The 18,518-nt window shown below is 40.7% G+C and overlaps 2 protein-coding genes across 8 annotated transcripts in view; one reads left to right on the forward strand and one right to left on the reverse strand.

The window, feature by feature from the left end:
- Glmn (glomulin, FKBP associated protein) overlaps positions 1–3,732 on the forward strand; it is a 36,014-nt gene extending 32,282 nt beyond the window's left edge. For 6 of the 7 annotated variants that reach the window (XM_052198002.1, XM_052198001.1, XM_052198005.1 and 3 more), the window contains exons 17-19: positions 2,016–2,139; positions 3,281–3,363; positions 3,581–3,732. In XM_052198002.1, coding sequence (XP_052053962.1) covers positions 2,016–2,139; positions 3,281–3,363; positions 3,581–3,697 — 324 coding nt within the window. In that variant the 3' untranslated portion in view covers positions 3,698–3,732. The remainder of the gene's footprint in view (positions 1–2,015; positions 2,140–3,280; positions 3,364–3,580) is intronic. The other variant, XM_052198007.1, reaches the window with a different exon arrangement.
- A 1,446-nt stretch (positions 3,733–5,178) lies between these two features.
- C11H1orf146 (chromosome 11 C1orf146 homolog) lies at positions 5,179–14,729 on the reverse strand. Its single transcript, XM_052198801.1, has 5 exons — positions 14,661–14,729; positions 10,120–10,213; positions 7,684–7,852; positions 7,260–7,338; positions 5,179–5,322 (listed from the first exon to the last, which is right to left on the reverse strand). The coding sequence occupies exons 1-5, from the start codon at positions 14,727–14,729 to the stop codon at positions 5,179–5,181; spliced, it is 555 nt and encodes a 184-aa protein (XP_052054761.1).
- Between the last annotated feature and the right edge of the window lie 3,789 nt (positions 14,730–18,518).

Genomic DNA, 18,518 nt, shown 5'->3' on the forward strand with positions numbered 1-18,518 from the left:
ACTGACCTTTTGACCGCCACATTTACACCACAGCATGGCACCTCTCCTTAAGCACACACAAATTTACAAAATAAATGAAAATAAAAGCAGGGATCACACATCCATCACCCTTGGTGACATTATGCTCTTCTGGGCACTGTGAGCATTTTTCTCTTTTAAATAAAAAGCAAGTCATGTTACATAAAATAGTTTCTTCCATTCAACAGTATTTATTCAAGACAAAAAGTAATGGCTATGTAGTTTTCCATTATATGAATGTACCACTACTTAACATTTCCCAGTTACGAGACATATCCTTGCATTCTCTTTCATTAAACGGTGTTTTTAAAGACTTCTCTACAATGCAAGCATTGCAGATTAATCTTTGTTTTCCAAAGATAAATGCATAGATATTGTGTGAACTAGATAGGTATAAAGTTTGAATTTGTGTCTAGTTTCTCATTAGACCTCTGTATTTCCCACCAGTGTAAGAGAAATTGTTTAAAAGGGGTGTGTGTGTGTGTGTTTGTGTGTGTGTGCGCGCGCGCTTGCGCCTACTAGTGCATCTGTCTATTTGACCAGATACTGAATTTCACTGCTGTGCTCTCATGGCTGCACACAGGATGCATCTATCATCCCAAGCCCCTCGTTCTTGGGCCTTCTCCTCCCTCCGCCCTCCTCCCTCCTCCCTCTGGTTTCCTCCTCTCAGTCAGTACCTCTTCCACTTTGTCTTTTCCTTTTAAAAAAAAGTGTGGATTCTGCTTATGAGAGACAATAATGAGTCATTTGTCTGAGTGTCTTATGTCACATCAGATTAGCTCTGTTTCTCATTTTTCTGAAATGACACAATCGTTTTTTTATGGTAGACTAATACTCTTTTGTATATATATATATATATATATATATATATATATATATATATATATATATATATATATATACATACACACACACACACAGACCATTTTCTTTCCATGTCCTCTGTTTGTGGGCACCTAAGCTGGTCTGTCATTTAGGTACTGTGGATAGTGCACAGCATATCTGAGGGTGTGGGAATCACTACGGTATTCATGATGTTCTATTTCTAGTTTTTTGAGGAATCTTGATAACCAATTTCTATGGTAATGGACAAATTCCTACCAACAATGTATGGGTGCCACAGAGATTTCAGGGGAAATATGTGTGGAGGCATTGCTATTGTTATATTGATCTAGCTTCCATCCACAGAATTCCTATACCTCATTATAGAGCAAGTACCTTCCATCTCACTATTGTGGTTAAGGATAATTGAGTTCCCTTTAATACTCTTTCTGGTGTAAAGAGTATCTGAGCGTCTATACCACCAATGTCTTGTATTTATCTCTTTCCTTTTAAAAAAATACAACTTCATTACTTCCCCTGTTTTTGTGCCATCATAAATGATCTTGACACAAAAACTCAGATATGTGACAAAATAATGCTAAGCTGGCCATCTGCCTAGGTCATCAAGAAAACCAAAATTAGTTTTGTTTTAAAGTGTGTCCATCAGTATTTTAGAATGTGACTGGTGGCAAGCACATCAACTGATGAGTCCAGGGATGAGGCCTACCTAAGTAGTTAAAGTAGCCTTGTGGAGACACAGATCTCAAAACCAGGAGATAACTCGAGTGGAGCAGTGATGAGCAGTGTACCGTGCATGGATGTGTGGTGAGGGCCCCTGACTGGCACACACTTGTGTGTGGTGGGGGCCGCTGACTGGCACACACTTGTGTTTGGTGGGGGCCGCTGACTGACACACTCTTGTGTGTGGTGGGGGCCGCTGACTGGCACACACTTGTGTTTGGTGGGGGCCGCTGACTGACACACTCTTGTGTGTGGTGGAGGCCGCTGACTGACACACACTTGTGTGTGGTGGGGCTGCTGAGTGACACATCCCAACTCAATGTGGAGCAGCATGGTGGCACAGTCGTTTCTTGCAATTGGTGGATGTTTATTAACAAGACGTCCTGTATCTGCTGAACCAAGTAACTAATTTGTTCATTAAATCTTTTGAACAGACTGGATTATGGACAGAACTTGGAAAAATTGAAAATAACTTTCTAAAGCCACTTCATATAGGACTTAATATGTCAAAAGCACATTATGAAGCAGAAATTAAAAACAGCCAACAAAATAGCCAAGGTTGGTAATAAGCAATTTTATTTGCCATTAGGTCTAACCATTCAAATTCTGGAATGACCATATTTTTTAAATATTTATTTTATGTGTGTATATTTATGTGTACTATATGTGTGCATGAGCCTGTGGAGGTCAGAAGAGGTTGCTTGGTCACCTGGATCAGGCGTTACAAGTGCTTTTGAACCTCCACGTGGGTACTGGGAAACACCCCAGGTTCTCTGTCAGCGCAGTAAGTGCTCTTAGCCACTGAGGCATCGATAGCCCCAAACTATCACATTTTAGTACATGTTCACTTTATGCAAAAATGAGGGGCCATAAAAGCAATACTTGTTTAATTAAAATGATTCTTAACCAATACTGAAACTGGGTTAATGGAGATTTAAACCAAACTGAAGCACATTGTGTTTTAAAGCCTCAGGTTCTGAATGTGAATGGATGTAGTACAAACATTTCTCCACAGGTCCCACTGTACTCTTTTTAGATCAAATGGTGCACCCCTCATTGTCCCATAGTAAATTTGTACAAATTGTAAAAAAGAAATATAGATTCAGAATTGTTTCTTTAAAGTTAGCAATTCTGGTACACAAATTTTACAATCCTTGTATAGGCAATTTGAGTATACTAAAGAAAAAAGTTTTACATGCCAAAATAAAGCAATTTCCCTAAGACTCGGTTCACATATTGCATAATTCTAGTGCTTAATTTTTGTTTATAACAAGGTGGTACCTTATTGGCACATTTTACAATTAGTAACAATTAAAGTAGCGTATCAACGTACTGTTAAAATATGAGAGATGACAAGATGGGTCAGTGGGTAAGGTGCTTGCCATCAGCCATGCCCAAGACCTGGGATCCCAGTGGTGGAAGAAGAGAACCAACTCTCCAAGTCGCCCTCTGACCCCTACACATGCACCATGCCATACATATGCACACAAAATAAATACATGTAATACAGTCTGAGGGTTGGGGCTTGGAATCAGCTCAGCAGTAAAGTATTGGCCTAGTCTGTTCAAGATGCCCTGGGTTTGATTCCCAGTACTACACACACACACACACACACACACACACACACACACACGCACATGCGCGCACAGTCAAACTGTTGTAATGGCTAAGTGTGAAATGTTTTTTTTCTTTTCCGCAGTAGCCTCGATGTGTAAAGGTGTTTGTTCTGTGACTGTAGGTGGAGAGGAAATCCCTACGATGCCTCCTGAAATGCAGCTTAAGGTAACCCACAAATTTTAAGCTCTCTCCAGCCTAAAGTTTCTCACATGCTTTGTTTCAGAGGCAGCATTAATAGCACAGATGTCTGCTGGGTGTGTGGTCCTGGGCCTGGGCCCCCAGCAGTGGGGAGTCTGATGCAGGAGGATTGGAAGGTGGAGGCTAGTCTGGGTAATTTAACAAGAGGCTACTGATAACAACAGTGATGCTCTTGGCTTTTCAGGTCCTACATTCCGCTCTCTTCACATTTGACTTGATTGAAAGTGTTCTGGCTCGAGTAGAAGAACTCATTGAAATCAAATCAAAGTCTACCTCTGAAGAAAATGTTGGGATAAAGTAAAAGTTCTATTTCATAAATAAAAACTAATAAAATGATGTTTTTATTATACTTTATACCACCATATAAATATTTGCAGAAATTTTACTACTAGAAAAATTGCATAATTCTTTTTAATAATACAGCGGGGGGAGGGTTGTTTGTTTTGTTGGTTTTTTTTTTTTTTTTTTTTTGGCTTGTCAGCTTCTGATACATATCAGTAGTAAATAGTCTTTGCTTTAAAAAGCCTGGAGAGATCACTTAGTGGTTAAGGCACTTCCTGCTCTTCCAGAGGACCTGGGTCCAGTTCTCAGCACCCACATGGAGGTTACAACTGTAACTCAGATGCAGAGGAGGTGACACCCTCTTCTGACCTCCACGACACCAGGTACCCATATGGCACATGTATGTATGTATGTGTATATGTATATATGTGTATGTATATATGTGTGTGTATATACATACACATGTGTAATGTATATATGTATGTATATATACATAAACATATGTATATACTTTAATATATAGTATATATAGTATATATATACTAGCATGGTGGCATATATATTATATATATAGTGTATATATATGCTAGCATGGTGGCGTACTCCTTTGATCCCAGCAAAGGCAGAGACAGGCATAGAGTTTGAGGTCTGCCTGATCTACAAAGTGACCTTAAGGACAGCCAGGGCTGTTACACATAAGAAAAGACAAAACAAAAAACAAACAAAAATAAACCAACCCTGTCTCAAAAAATAAAACAAAGAAAAAAGCAAAATAACTCATACACATAAAATAATTTTTAAAAACTAAAGTACTACTTTAGAAGCTTCAGATGCTTTCTTCATCCATACACTTGTAAATGTAAGATGTGAGACAGATGCACTGTGTGCCCATTGGGTGCTTTCTGACTTTCTGGAGCACCTGCCGTCAAGCTGAACAGTGCAGCACTGTGGAAATGTGATTTTACTTCAAAATGGTTGGCTGGTATTTTAACTTTCCCCCTTTGCATGACTTGGATGCAGTTTTAGGAACTATCCAGTAGCTGTATTGGGAGGTAGAGGCAGAAGGATCAGTTAGAGATCAACCTCTACCACATGCAACCCGGTCTCAGGAGACAGTTATATGAAAATGCCTGTAGAGATTAATCTTAGAAAACCCCAAAATGTACATGGCTTTTTCTTCAGTCCAACTAATAAATTCTGCACTTTCGTTTCCTATTATATTTGTGTATCCAACATGGTATCATTAAGAAACTCTGAGTTTTGTTTATGTATCCATTATTTTCTCTTTCTCCCTATAGTGTTTAAAATGTGTGTCATGCAGCTAAACATTACTCCTAAACATTAAAGGAATCACTCAACCAAAGTTCCCAAATAAAATAATATTTAATTGTATACATATTATTTTAAATATAAATGCCCTTAAATCTACATTTGGGCATTATAAGTTAATAAGTTAATAAGTTTAATTATTTTGATACTCCTCCAAAAGAACACTTGTGATCAATATTCTGAATCTGGACTAACTGAGTCAGTACTCAGCTTTATCTTTTGAAGTGTTCTCCAGACAGGGCTTTGCTCTATGATGTAGGCTTTAGTTGTTATCATTCTGTAGCAGATGCTGTCTATGTGTGGTTTGGAGGCAGTCTGAAAAAAGATGTAAACATAGACCATTATTTATAAAAAGGTTATTTTGGTAGGATTTTATTTTACAGAATTCATTCTGCTGGAGAGATATCATACACCTTTGATCCCAGATCTTAGGTTTCCCAGGCAAGTGGATGTCTATGATTCTGATTGAAGTCAGTATTGTCTACATGGAGAATTTTAGGCCACCCAGAGGTACAGAATGGAATCCTGCCTCAAATGATAATTCAGCAAACATCTCTTGACATGCATGTGCCAAAACTTATGAACTGTTCCTCACTAGTTCAGTTTCTTCTCAGGTGGCTTCTCCTTAGAAGTGTTCATAGACACGTCAATATCCCTTCCTAATTTTTGCACTTGAAAATCCTAAAGCATTTCTAATACTGCATTTTAGGGAGTTACAGTCTGAAATTCCATGAAGACACAGTTCAGGTACTCTATCACTCTAATTCACGTGTCTATGAACACTTCCAAGGAGAAGCCACCTGAGAAGAAACTGAACTAGTGAGGAACAGTTCATAAGGTTACCAGGAGTAAATTGAGAAGACGTCAGGCTTGGGAAAGAAATGAGTGGAAGGTGGATATTGACAGTCCTCAAGAGGGTATACAACTTGAAGACATATTTAAAAACAAAAACAGTAACAATGTCTTAACGTCATAAAGAGTCGACCTTAAATACATATACTGCACATAAGTCAGGGTATATAAATACATAATTTATATGTAGTTTCCCCTTTGGGGCTGACGTTCTTTGAGGAGCTGAAGACCATCTAACACGACCCAGTGCTAGGCATGAGAAACCCTCCTCTGAATTGTTGGTCGGAGTCGTCCAAGAGACTCCCAAACATAAGAAGCTATTGCTCTTGCTGTTGGTTGCCCACAGGTGGAAGATAAGCCCTTATTACTGAAGACACTGCACTTCAGACACACAGCCCACAGCTGACCTGAAAACTTTTCTGAAGACTACCTTTATGACCCTAGAAGGGGCCGCCTAAGCTTCCAACAGTCCTACCCAGTATGATGTCTGTGAACCACAGCAGTGGCCAGTATGATGTGATCACCCTAAGGTGCACAGTGGCATCATGTGTATCTTAGCAGGGACTAACAGCTCTCTAATTGGACTTAAGACCTGCTCAACAAGAGGGAAACCATGCCCATACTGGAACCTTGACAACTACCCAGGACTAGTGACGTCATGGGTCTTGGAGGAAAAACTTCAACCACCACTTTACTAAACCAGCATAATACCTAACTACACTTTAAATATTTGTCATATCCACAGGTAAGTGTAGTCCTCACCCTTCATCAAGGAAACTTGCCTCTGCAAAAGAGAAAAGGTCATTACAGAAAACCACAACCAATCAAAATACAGGGTTGTGGATCCTACTAGTTCTGATACAACTACAACACAATTCCTACACCTAAGGCTCAGGGGTCATTGCAAAGGGGTCAGAAAGACTGTAAGAGCCAGGAGGATAGAATAGGGCATTTGCTGTGAGACTGTGTCTCCTGAAGAAGTCAGAAGCTATACACATGAAGTCTCAACATGGATGGCTAAACATGACCCTCAGGATCACCAGCAATAAGAATGAAGCCCCAGGCCTGACAAGAACTACAGGCAACCCAGGAACGCTGAGATCAGGGAAAAATCCCAAACTGGTAATCCAATACTAAGTGGTCATTAAAGGGACTGAACAGGTTATAGTTTTGTATTTAGGAACATACACACACACACACACACACACACACACACACACACGTTACAAAAAGAGGCCATAAATCTAAAAGCATGTGGTTTGGGGGGGCGGCTTTAAGAAGCAAATGGAGGGGGGGAAATGCTCTATTATCTCAAAATTTTATTTTAAAATCAAAACCTTAAAACCTTTGTCCAAGATGTATATATTTGTGTATGAGTATCCTTTCCCCTGGTGACTTACCTTAGCTATAGTGCACATAAGGTCAACAGCATTTACTGTGTTGTGTACAGGAAGTATTCGTAAATTACTGCCCAAGAATCTGAAAAGAAAGTGGTTAAATACCTGACTCATTTGCTGTCACAGGCAGCACAAGGAGGGCCAGAGCTCTATTCTACACATGGTCACTCAGTCACATCCTGCTTTGGCCTCAGAAGATCTAAGGTGACTGTAGCCAAGATTCAGTGGCTCACTTTGGTTTGCTTCTGTGGATGTTGTCAGCATCAACTCTGGTCACCCTGACTTAAGGAATACCTGTCTGCCCTGTCTGATTACATATGGCAGGTTATAAAGTTTACCTTCTAGCAAACCTCAACTGCCTAAAAGCATCGAGAGCTGAAGTAAACAAAATGGTGTAAGAAGAATTGGCTGAGCTTTGCTTCCATACCTCTGATGAATCCTGAACATGAGATTCCATTCTTCAGGCCCATGGAATGGAGCAAACAGAACCAAACAGCTATTTTGGTGAATGTTAATAAACTTCTTGATTTTGGCTAGAAACATTTCCTCAGCTGATGTCATACACTCCTTAGCGTCCATCAACAGAAATGCAACTCCTAGGAAAGGAGGATGTGATGAAGTGACATAGAGACGTAAGCTCAGTAAGACCAGGAACCTCAAGCGCATGAGGAATGGAACTTACTACAATCCTTATATAACAAAATGGTGTGGGTATTTCTTTGACATGCTCTAGAAAACAGAATGACTTGTTCTAAATATTTAAAGGAAGGACATTGGCCAGTAATTTTTTTCTGCCAAGGAACTGGGCACATAAAGGTGACATCTAATTTTAATTAAAATATTAAGTCTATTTTAAAAGTTAACCCTTCAAGCCAGGTGTGGTGGTACATATCTATAGTCTCAGCACATGGAAGACTGAGACAGGAGAATTGTGGTGGGTCCAAGGCTATTCCAGGCTACAGTAACAACCATCCAGGATCATAGAATGAAAACCTAACTCAAAAAAAATTTTCATACTAAAATTTCTGAAAATATATTCTGGCTTATTAGAAAAGCTATTCCAAAGGATATGAGTAAACAGCCAAAAAAAAAAAAGATAGGAGGCACTGGGACAGGTGTCTGTCTGTCCAGGAGGCACTGGGACAGGTGTCTGTCTGTCCAGGAGGCACTGGGACAGGTGTCTGTCTGTCTAGGAGGCACTGGGACAGGTGTTTGTCCAGGAGGCACTGGGGCAGGTGGCTGTCCAGGAGGCACTGGGACAGGTGTCTGTCTGTCCAGGAGGCACTGGGACAGGTGTCTGTCTGTCCAGGAGGCACTGGGACAGGTGTCTGTCTGTCCAGGAGGCACTGGGACAGGTGTCTGTCTGTCTAGGAGGCACTGGGGCAGGTGGCTGTCCAGGAGGCACTGGGGCAGGAGTCTGTCTGTCCAGGAGGCACTGGGACAGGTGTCTGTCTGTCCAGGAGGTACTGGGATAGGTGGCTGTCCAGGAGGTTCTGTGTCCTCCCACAACCACTACCTCAGAAGATCCTGTAATGACTATCAGAGGTGAGAATCAGTGAGTTTAAAGCAAATCTTGAATTATTTCTTATTGAAGCAACCTTCTTCCCTCAGGAGGAACCATGTAACTGAATATATTCAAACAAGCAGATACCTGGTGTCTGAAATGGGACCAACTATCAGAATGCTCTTAAGGGAGACTTGAGCTTAGTAATAGCTGTTCAGAAAATAAATATAAGATACAATCTATCGAAAGCTGTGTGTGGTGGTGGTACACGCCTTTAATCCCAGTACTTGGGAGGCAGATTTCAGAGTTCAAGGCCAGCCAGGTTTACAGAGTGAGTTCCAGGACAGCTAAGGCTACACAGAGAAACCCTGTCTTGAAAAAAACAAAAAACAAAAAACAAAAAAAGAAAGCTGTGTGTGATTACACAGTGACTGAATGTATTTATACATTTTTATATAGCCTCTCTGAATGTCACTGTCCTCCTCAAGAACATGGAAAGAATATCTCTTTGTAAACATACAGACGATAACCAAAACATACATGTCACCAAAAATACTCCTTTTTCTCTGGAGTGTTTTCTATTCAACCAGGAGAAATGCTTTGGGGTTTGGATAATTTTCAGCATGTCTTTTTAGATGATTCAGAAAGCACCTGACTTCCAAAATCTCTGCTAGAATGGTAAACCTAACAACTGTTTCTTCCTGATTCTGATGGTTTCCCCGTGTGGCACAGGCTCGACTAGGATGCCCTGCATTGGGGTTGTTAGCTTGTGTGTGATAGGGCACAGACTGATGCTGCCTCCCTCCGTCACTTCTGCCACGCCTGTTACTTCCCATGCACAGATGGAGGCTGTCCCTCCATACCGCCAGCACCTTTTTAGCGTAACTTAACTCCTGAACTTTATCCATGTCTCATACACAATTTTGTAATTTCAGGAACATTTATTTGTCCCTATAAAGTTCTTCAATGTTTATTTTCAGTAAATCAAAATAATAGGAATATATCTTATATTGGCTTGGGCATGTAAATTCTGGCTAGAGTTGTACTGTTGGCCTCTGTTAACACCTTTTATTTATTGCTAAGCAAGCGGAGTTTTATATTTTTACATTGGTTCCAAAGCAAGTACTTTCCCCAACTTCTACCAGATGCCATTTAACCAAAAGGGCAAATCTATCCCACAGTTGGCCATATACACTACTTCTGCAGCAAGGCAAAGTGCAGCCATTTACTCTTCCAAAAGATTACACACTAAGAGATGACATCACACTGAACTGCAAAAATTAACATGTGCATCCCCATATTTTACAAAAAAGAAAAAGAAAAAAACTTAAGCAAAGGCAATTAACAAATATACTATACCAGAGAGAGAAAATACAATCGATCCACTTTCCAATGTATCAGAATACCGAATCTTGTGGCTTCGATTTTCTAGGGCAGTTGCAATTTCATAACTCTTAAAAAAGAATTTTCAGAAACACAAACATAAGACATGCTTGAAGTGATTTTTATTACAGCTAGTAAAAAATTCAAAGTGTTTAATGGTTTGTTTTATCACTGTTGCACTTAAAGATTGGTCACCAGAGAAATAAATCTACTCTCTGGGGCAAAAGACTCAAAAGGAAGGAGTGAAACTATTCCTCCTGAAGTTCTGAGTGTGGATATGGAAATCAGTTAGTATTCCTTAGGGACAGAAAATGAGGGGCAGTGTCAAAGAACTAAAAACTGAGAACTAGGGACAATTCCTTTTAAGAAATGATCTGGCAATACTTTTACATGCATTAGTGTATAACTGTAGAAGAAGCTGGGAGTTGTTTTGTAAAAGGCTGAGAGGTCCATACAGTAACACAGAATACCATATAGATGACAACAAATATTTGTCTTTATATTACATTTACTGTAGATGAGCCAGAAAATATATAAAGGCAGCATTAATATATTCTGATTTAAATATTACCATTAAAACAATTACCTTATTTACTGTTCTAACTAAACAACTGGATTGTATCAGTCAACGGGCTAAAACCTAAGCAGTTAAAGTATTTCCTAGCAGGTTAGAACTCAAGTTCGTTTGTCTCCACATTAAGGAGCCTGGTATAGATGTCCCGAGAGGCTCTCCAGAGTCTGACCAATACAGATGCAGATGCACATAGACAAACATGGGACTGACGCAGGGATCCCAGTGGAGGAGTTAGGACAGGACTGAGGGAGCTGAAAGGTTTTGCAAACCCATAGGAAGAACAACCATATTAACCAAGCAGAGCTCTGGGAGCGCCCAGGGACTAAAGCACCAGCCACAGAGTACATATACATGGGGGACCCAGGGCTCCAGCTGCATATGTAGCAGAGGACTGCCTTATCTGGCTTCAGTGCGAGGGGAGCCCCTTAGTCCTGTGGATGGTTGAACGTAGGGGAATGCTAGGGTGATAAGGTGGAAATGGGTAGGTGGGGGGGAACACCCTGATAGAGGCAAGGGGGAGGGGATGGGGAGTTGTGGTAGAAAAACTGGGAAGGGGGATAACATTTGAAATGTAAATAAATAAAATAATCCATAAAAAATAAAATAAATCTATTAACTAGGTCAGGGAGATAGCTCAGTGGGCAAGAATACTTCTTAGGTAAGCATTAGGAACTGAGTTCAAATTCCTAGATGTCATACAAAAAGTCAGGTATGGCCTCACATGTCTAGAACCCAGTACTGGGCTCGCTGGCCACCTGCCTACCTCCAGATTCAGTGAGCAATTCTGTTTTAAGAAAATAAGGAAGAGAAAAGCAGAGTAGGACACATGACATCCCCTTCTGGCTTATGCAAATTTGTGTATTTGTACCCACATATATGTACAAATATGCCACACACACACACAGACACACACACTCCTTACCTAAACTGAATTTATACTTTCCTTCAGAACAATGTAATTTAAGCACAGTCTAAAATATATGCTTCCTTTCCTACCCAAGGAGAGTATTTCATGTTCCTGAACCCTGGTCCTCCAGTTCAACCACACCCCTTTAAATTGTACACTGCTTCCAGAAATGGCAGATTCAGTAATTTAGGCCAACTCTCTGCTGAAAGAACTTGAAAAACGACAGTTTAAAAAAAAACTGTACAAATGCATCAAAGAACTAGCAGGAGAGTGAGAAACTATGAGGCCGAGATCTACACAAAAACTCAAAGATATGACCCCAGCATGTAGGCCACTTCTTCCCCAAGGGCACCTGCCAACTCAAGAAGGACGGAGGGGAAGCCGAGCAGAGTTCTCCACAAAAGTGGAGCAGCTCTCACCGGACCGCAGCGAGCCGCAGCCACCTCAGTCCCTGAAGTGCATCAACACGGCAGAACACTAGAGCTTACAGCAGCACCAGGGCGAAGCCTTGCTCAGTCAGGGCTTCTCATAGCAGGTCTGCTGTTACAGGGGAAACCTGAGATCTGCTTCCTGATTCCCCCATAATTAGTGCTATTCTAGATGCACAGAGGCCAATTAACTAATGACAAACTGGCTTGGTCTGCCAGATTTAGCAAATACAAATAAAGAACTCAGTTAAACTTTAATTTTATATATATAAAATTTGTTTCCAGTGCTGGGAACCAAATCAGGAGCTTTGCATATGCCCTCTACCATTGACCAGCCTTGTGATATAATTTAAAAATGTATCTTATGTAACATTTAGAACTTACACTAAATGCATTATTCATCTAAAGTATACATTACCACACACGCACACACACACTCACACCAGCCAGACATACAGAGGTAAGTTACATGAAAGAACCACCATAGTTGCTAATAGGTCTGCTTTCTATGTTGAAGGAGATGAAGGATCTTGAAAATTTTAGCAAAGAACTAAAATACGGAGAGGATGCAATAGATATGCACGAGCTAAGCAGAGCTGCCTAAAATGTTAATCATATCTTTAAAATTAAAAAAAAGGAGTATATTGAGCAGAAAAAGACAAACAAAACAAAACAAAAAAGCCAGGGGTGAGAGGAGCAGAGCAGAGCAGAGGAAGGCTTCAGAGGCAGGCACTGGTCTGCTGAGGGGCAGGGAGACACAGTCTGCACAGCAAGGTAGGGAGTGACTGACACAAATCCCGAGACCCCATATGCACTATGATGGTGACTTAGGATCATAAAATAATAAACTGATAATCAGAAAGCTCGAGGGAAATAGGACATTTGAGGATTTTCTAGCAACAATCCAGAATTTAAGACTTTGTTTTCCAAACTGTTTTATAGCCATGAAATAGGAAAAGATGCTACTTGTTCAGGAAGGTCAGAGGCTGGGGATGCAGATTAGCACTTGCCTGACAGGGAGCCTGGATTCAACCCTGAGCACCACCAAAGCAGCTAAAGTTAGAAGCCACTAGGCACTGTTCTGCCCCCTCTGGTGCTTTATACTGCACTGGAGCCCATCACACACCCTGAAGAGCAGTGTGGCTTATTAAAAAACTTGCTTCATTTTGTTTATACATCACAAATTTAAAAATATAATAACCTTCCTGAATATATAATATCCAGTAATATGCTTTAAAACTAGTATCTAAGAAATCTCACATGAATGAAAATACAGATTTAAACAGAAAATAGCACTTAAATTTAATAGCACTTTAAATAGGAAGTAGCACTTAATTGATGAAATTTTATTAGAAAATAAAAAAAGAATTCCCATATAAAGATCTTCTCCATGGAAATGGCAAATTTCAGAGGTTCAACTTAACAAATTTAACCTCTATGACATGGATAAATATTTGCAGATAACATAAAAATATACTCTCAACACAGTATAAAACTATAATAGAGAAAGACATTCTTTTTCTACATTCCTTAAGAGGTTAAGAGCACAAACAACTGAATCTTGCACACACCTCACCCCACCCCCAGTTTGGGGCTTAAATGTAGGGCTCTGCAAACACTGGGCAAATGCCCTACAACAAGGAGACTTTCCCTGTCCAGGGCAATCTCCTTACGCCTTAATTTCTAAGCTATGTACACACATAAGGGGAGACTGCAGAGGTAAACCAGTCGACTGTGCAAAAATACAAAACAGAAAACCACAAACCAATCTTCAGTAAATACTGATTCAAACATAAAATGTTAGCAAATGACATTATAAAAGAATAGCAAGAAAAATCTATAGTAGCAACTATTTTAACAAAGAACCACAAAGATTTGTTACTGGGGACCTTTTTGGCAAATAACACCAAAAAGTGCATTTAAACACTGACCACTTCTGGATGTGTTGAAATATCAGAACATTTAGTTTACTGAAGGATTCAGAGCCAGAGTACGCTGACATGACAGAGAAGGCAGCTCGTGTCTATATCCCCAGCTCTTGGGGTGTGGGGGCGGGAGGACGGAAGATCCCCAGCTCTTGGGGTGTGGGGGCGGGAGGACAGAAGATCAGGCACTAAAGGCCATCCTCAGCTATACCGAGCTTGGGGCTAGGCTCAGCTATATGAGACCCTGTCTCAGAAAAGTAGATAAAATAGGTACAAATTTAAAAACAACCAGATATTTAAAAAAAAAAAAAAGGCCATAAATGAAATATAAAAGACCACGGGCCAGAAGCAGTAGCATGCCCCTGTAATCCCTGTGCTTGGTCCAGTTGGGACAGTTAGAAATCCTCTAGGTTTTCAGTTCTGTAGCAAGTTTGAAGCCTGAGCCAATGAGATCTTACCTAAGGAATGTCACTAGAACATTTCTAACTTTCAATGATTTAGGGAATTAGGGTTTTGATAGTGAAGGCAAAACCTTTATAACTAACTTAGAAATATATTTAGTGTATTTACTTCCTGTTCCTGTAACTGAGGATACTTTAAGCCAAGAATCTTTCAAAATACTGCCTTCTGTGAGGTGCTTTAAGTTTTGTAAATGAAGATCAGTGGTCTAAATGCCTCCTTACCTTAAGAGACGAGCTGATAATAATGGTGGTTGTCCATTTTACTCTTTCTTTTCCACTACGCTCATCCATTGATAGGCCGCTGGATAAGCCCAGCTCCTAAGGGTACCACAATCAGAGAATGAAGAGCAAAGGAAACACAGAGATTTGATGAGTGAAGTGCCTCTCACAGCCTCTGTCAGCCTCAAGCTCGTTCCTCTTCCTTCCCCACCTCCCAAGTGCTAAGATTACAGGTGTGAACCACAGGCCTGGCTCTTCAGCTTTCTCCTAGCATTCAGAAGCAATTGTTCTGATCACTAACCTAACGAGAAGAGTTTTATCTGTTTGTAAGCCACAGAGTTACCCTACCAGTATCAGGATACAAATAGGAGATGCAAACTCAGACAAAAGAACGGGTTTTGCCCACAGTAATAGTACCAGAACAGTTTTAGCGTTAGCATTTCCTAGCAGCAGTTCTTAAGTCCATCCACATAGAGTCAGGGGGCAAAGTCCAGGTGACATTTGAGCACATATAGGTTGTAATGTAGGAAGGAAATCCATGTATAGGAATCTTTAGCCTTTTACAAACGACTCTAAATCCTATTCTGTAGGCAATCCCTGTCTCCTACGAAACATGTACCTCTAGCAACCGAACATCTAGCAATCCCAAATTTTTATAGAATTCTCCAACAGAAGAAACTTGGTTCCTTGGAGACATAGCTGATTGTAGGAGTTAGGCAGGAAATATGTAAGAATATGTATCACCCAGAAGTAAGGACATGATTAAAAACAAATGCAGAAAACAAACCACACTGACAGGGGTGTAAGGACAGAGGAGGACAAGGAGATGGCCAAAGGTGAGCAGAACAGTTCAAAGAGAGACAGAGAGCAGAACTGCATTATAGTCTAAAGTAGAAAGTAACTAATCAGGAGTCTACATTAATGTCAATATTAGGCTGACCAATGCGTGGGAACTGTGGCTGTGGTGATGGCTTTGTGTGCAAGACCTCTTGCTTTGCAAGCATTAAAGCCTGCCTGGAATTGAATCCCCAGGACCCATGCACAAAACCAGGCAAGGCTATGGCTGTAGCCCCAGCACTGAAAGGCAGAGACAGATCCTGAGAGCTCATTAGTCAGCTAGCCATGCTGGAAAGGTAGGCTTCCCAGTCACTTATCTCAAGGCAATAAATGGAGAACAAAGCAAAGAGCAATGAGGGAGACACCTCATGTCCCACTCTGGTCTCTATGCAGCACCCCACGCTGACAGACGTGGACTGCATATAACTGATGTAGACCCAACGGTAAGAACCTTTAGGTGAGGTTGTACATGGTAACTTTCTTCCAAAGAGTACAGCATAGGATGGGATGGGTAGTAGCTTTGTACTGGAGAATCCTGCCAATGCTACCTTACTCACTGGAAAGGTCTACACTGACAGTCATAAATTATGTTACTAGTGTCTTTCTTTGATAAGATATAGCCTTCCTCTCAGTAGATTATCTGATCACAAGAAAAACAATAAGTTTTATTAGAAAGTCATCTTACAAATGATCTGAATAGTACTCCATAAATATATCAAGACCATTAAAGGAAATCTGAAAAAAATATTACAGTCTAATTACCTATGGAAATATTTTGATTAAACTCAATGTATTAGCTAGGTTGTGATCCTAGAACAGAAAAAGAAAGATGTTAGGTGAAAAGTAAAATCATTTGAATAAGCTAGGACTTTAGCTAATAATAATATAAAAAAGCCAGTTCATAAATTGTAGTAGAGCCACCATGCTAACATATTAATGATAGAGAAGCTGGGCAAAAGATGTTACCTTAGTAACACGGAAACTAGGGGAGGGGAACTGGCTGTATAGGTGTTTTAGTTACTTTTCTACTGCCATGAAAGACATGCCAAGGCAAGTTAAAGCATTTAATTTATGGGCTCATGGTTCCAGAGGGCTGGAGACCATTACCACCAGGGTGGGGAACACTGCAGCAGGCAGATAGGCATGGTGCTGAAGCAGTAGCTAAGTATCTCATCCACAGGCATGAGGCAGAGAGAGAGACAGAGACAGATACAGCGAGAAAGATACACAGAGACACACACAGACACACACACACACACACACACACAGAGAGAGAGAGAGAGAGAGAGAGAGAGAGAGAGAGAGAGAGAGAACTAACCTCAAAGCCCATTCCCAGTGACACCCCCTCCAACAAGACAATACCTCCTAATCCTTCTCAAGCACTTCCACCAGCTGGAGACCAAATATTCAAGCCACCATACTGGACATACTCTGGTAATTTGTCTCAAATTTTATCCAAGTGTTCCAAAAATAGCTAATTCAGGACCATAGAGATAGTTCAACAGTTGAAAGTGTGTATTAGTCTTGCAGAGGACCCAATTTGAGTCCCCAAATCCAGAGCAGTGACTAGAAACCACATGTGACTCTAGCTCCAAGAGGATTTGATGCCTCTGGTCTCCTTGGGCACTGACATACACACACACACACACACACACACACACACACACACACACACACACACAGAGACAGAGACAGAGACAGAGACAGAGGCAGAGACAGAGAGAATCACATCATATGCAAAACTGAAAATAATAAATCTTTTTTAAAGAATTGCTTGTATTTTATGTATATGGTTACTTTGCCTGTATGTATGATTATGCAGCACATGTGAGCCTAGTGGCCACAGAGGCCAGGAGAGTGTGTGAGATCTCCTGGAACTGGAGTTCAGACAGTTGTGAGCTGCCATGTAGGTGTTGGGAATTGAACCCAAGTCCTCTGGGAAAACAGCCAGTGCTCTTAATTTCTGGGCCATATCTCCAGTCTCCAAATAATAAATCTTTAAGATAATAAATTTTAAAAATTCCATTACAAAATACTTTTCCTTAAAAGCTTACTAAAATCGTGTCTACTCCAAGAAACTAGCCCTTTAGTGAAATGAGACTTATTCGGAATTTGCGTTACTCTACTGAGCACTTAGCGTATTTTCTCAACAAGACTGTCCAGAGGTGAATTTCATTTCACCAACTAAGTCATACACTTCCTGATGGCAACTAGATTCACATCCTACACGTGACCTAATACAGAAGTAATTCAACGCTAAGTTTAGAAAGCAACCAGTGCAAACGAGAGTCTCTCTGGGTGATGGACAGTCAGTGTCTCCCCTGGCGGTTACACTCTACTTATGAACAGCTCTGACAATTAGCAAGTTCTTCCTGCTGACTTGAAACCTGCTGCTCCATAATTTCCTCATTTATTGCATGAATGAGTGACTGACAAACCAGCTCTCTGAGAGCAGACATTTTCTGGTATGCCTACTCCAGCCCTTGATATATAGTGAATAAAGTCATCTTCCCACCCTAATGACAATTACTCGATGATGCACTCTCAAACGAATACCCAAGTACAGACGGGTGCAGGTATATCGGTAATACATGCACTTGTTTAACTCTCCACACCTTTATACTTAGGTTTGAAAAACAACTGTATGAGAAGTAATTTTGAGCACTGACAAGTGGAAAATGAATCGGGGTCGGTAATTTCCCAAAGGTGTGCTGTTGAGGATTAGAAATCAGAAAACTAGGGCTAGAAAAGTATTTCATGGCAAAAAGTAGGCTAGAACTCATTCACTCCCGAGCAATTTAACTTTGGCCAAATCACCTGGCCTAGAGTTGGCGGCCTTCCTCTTCTGAAGATGAATGACGGTAGACCCATAGGGCAAGAGGATGGATGGATGGCTCAGCGGTTAAGAGTTTGATGGGGCTTCAATTCCCAGCATCACATGGTCTCCTTGGACACTGAACATGCACATGTACACAGACATACATGAGGGCAGAAGACCCACAGACAAAAATTAAAAAGCCAAGG

This window comes from Apodemus sylvaticus, chromosome 11 (genome assembly GCF_947179515.1).
Source record: "Apodemus sylvaticus chromosome 11, mApoSyl1.1, whole genome shotgun sequence".
In the NCBI taxonomy this organism is placed as follows: domain Eukaryota; kingdom Metazoa; phylum Chordata; class Mammalia; order Rodentia; family Muridae; genus Apodemus; species Apodemus sylvaticus.

Coding starts and splice junctions, on each gene's coding strand:
- C11H1orf146 (XM_052198801.1), bottom strand. CDS start 14,729: ATGGATGAGCGTAGTGGAAAAGAAAGAGTAAAATGGACAACCACCATT. Junction 10,214..14,660: donor TTATCAGCTCGTCTCTTAAG/GTAAGGAGGCAT, acceptor TTCTTTTTTAAG/AGTTATGAAATTGCAACTGC. Junction 7,853..10,119: donor GATTGTATTTTCTCTCTCTG/GTATAGTATATT, acceptor CTCCTTTCCTAG/GAGTTGCATTTCTGTTGATG.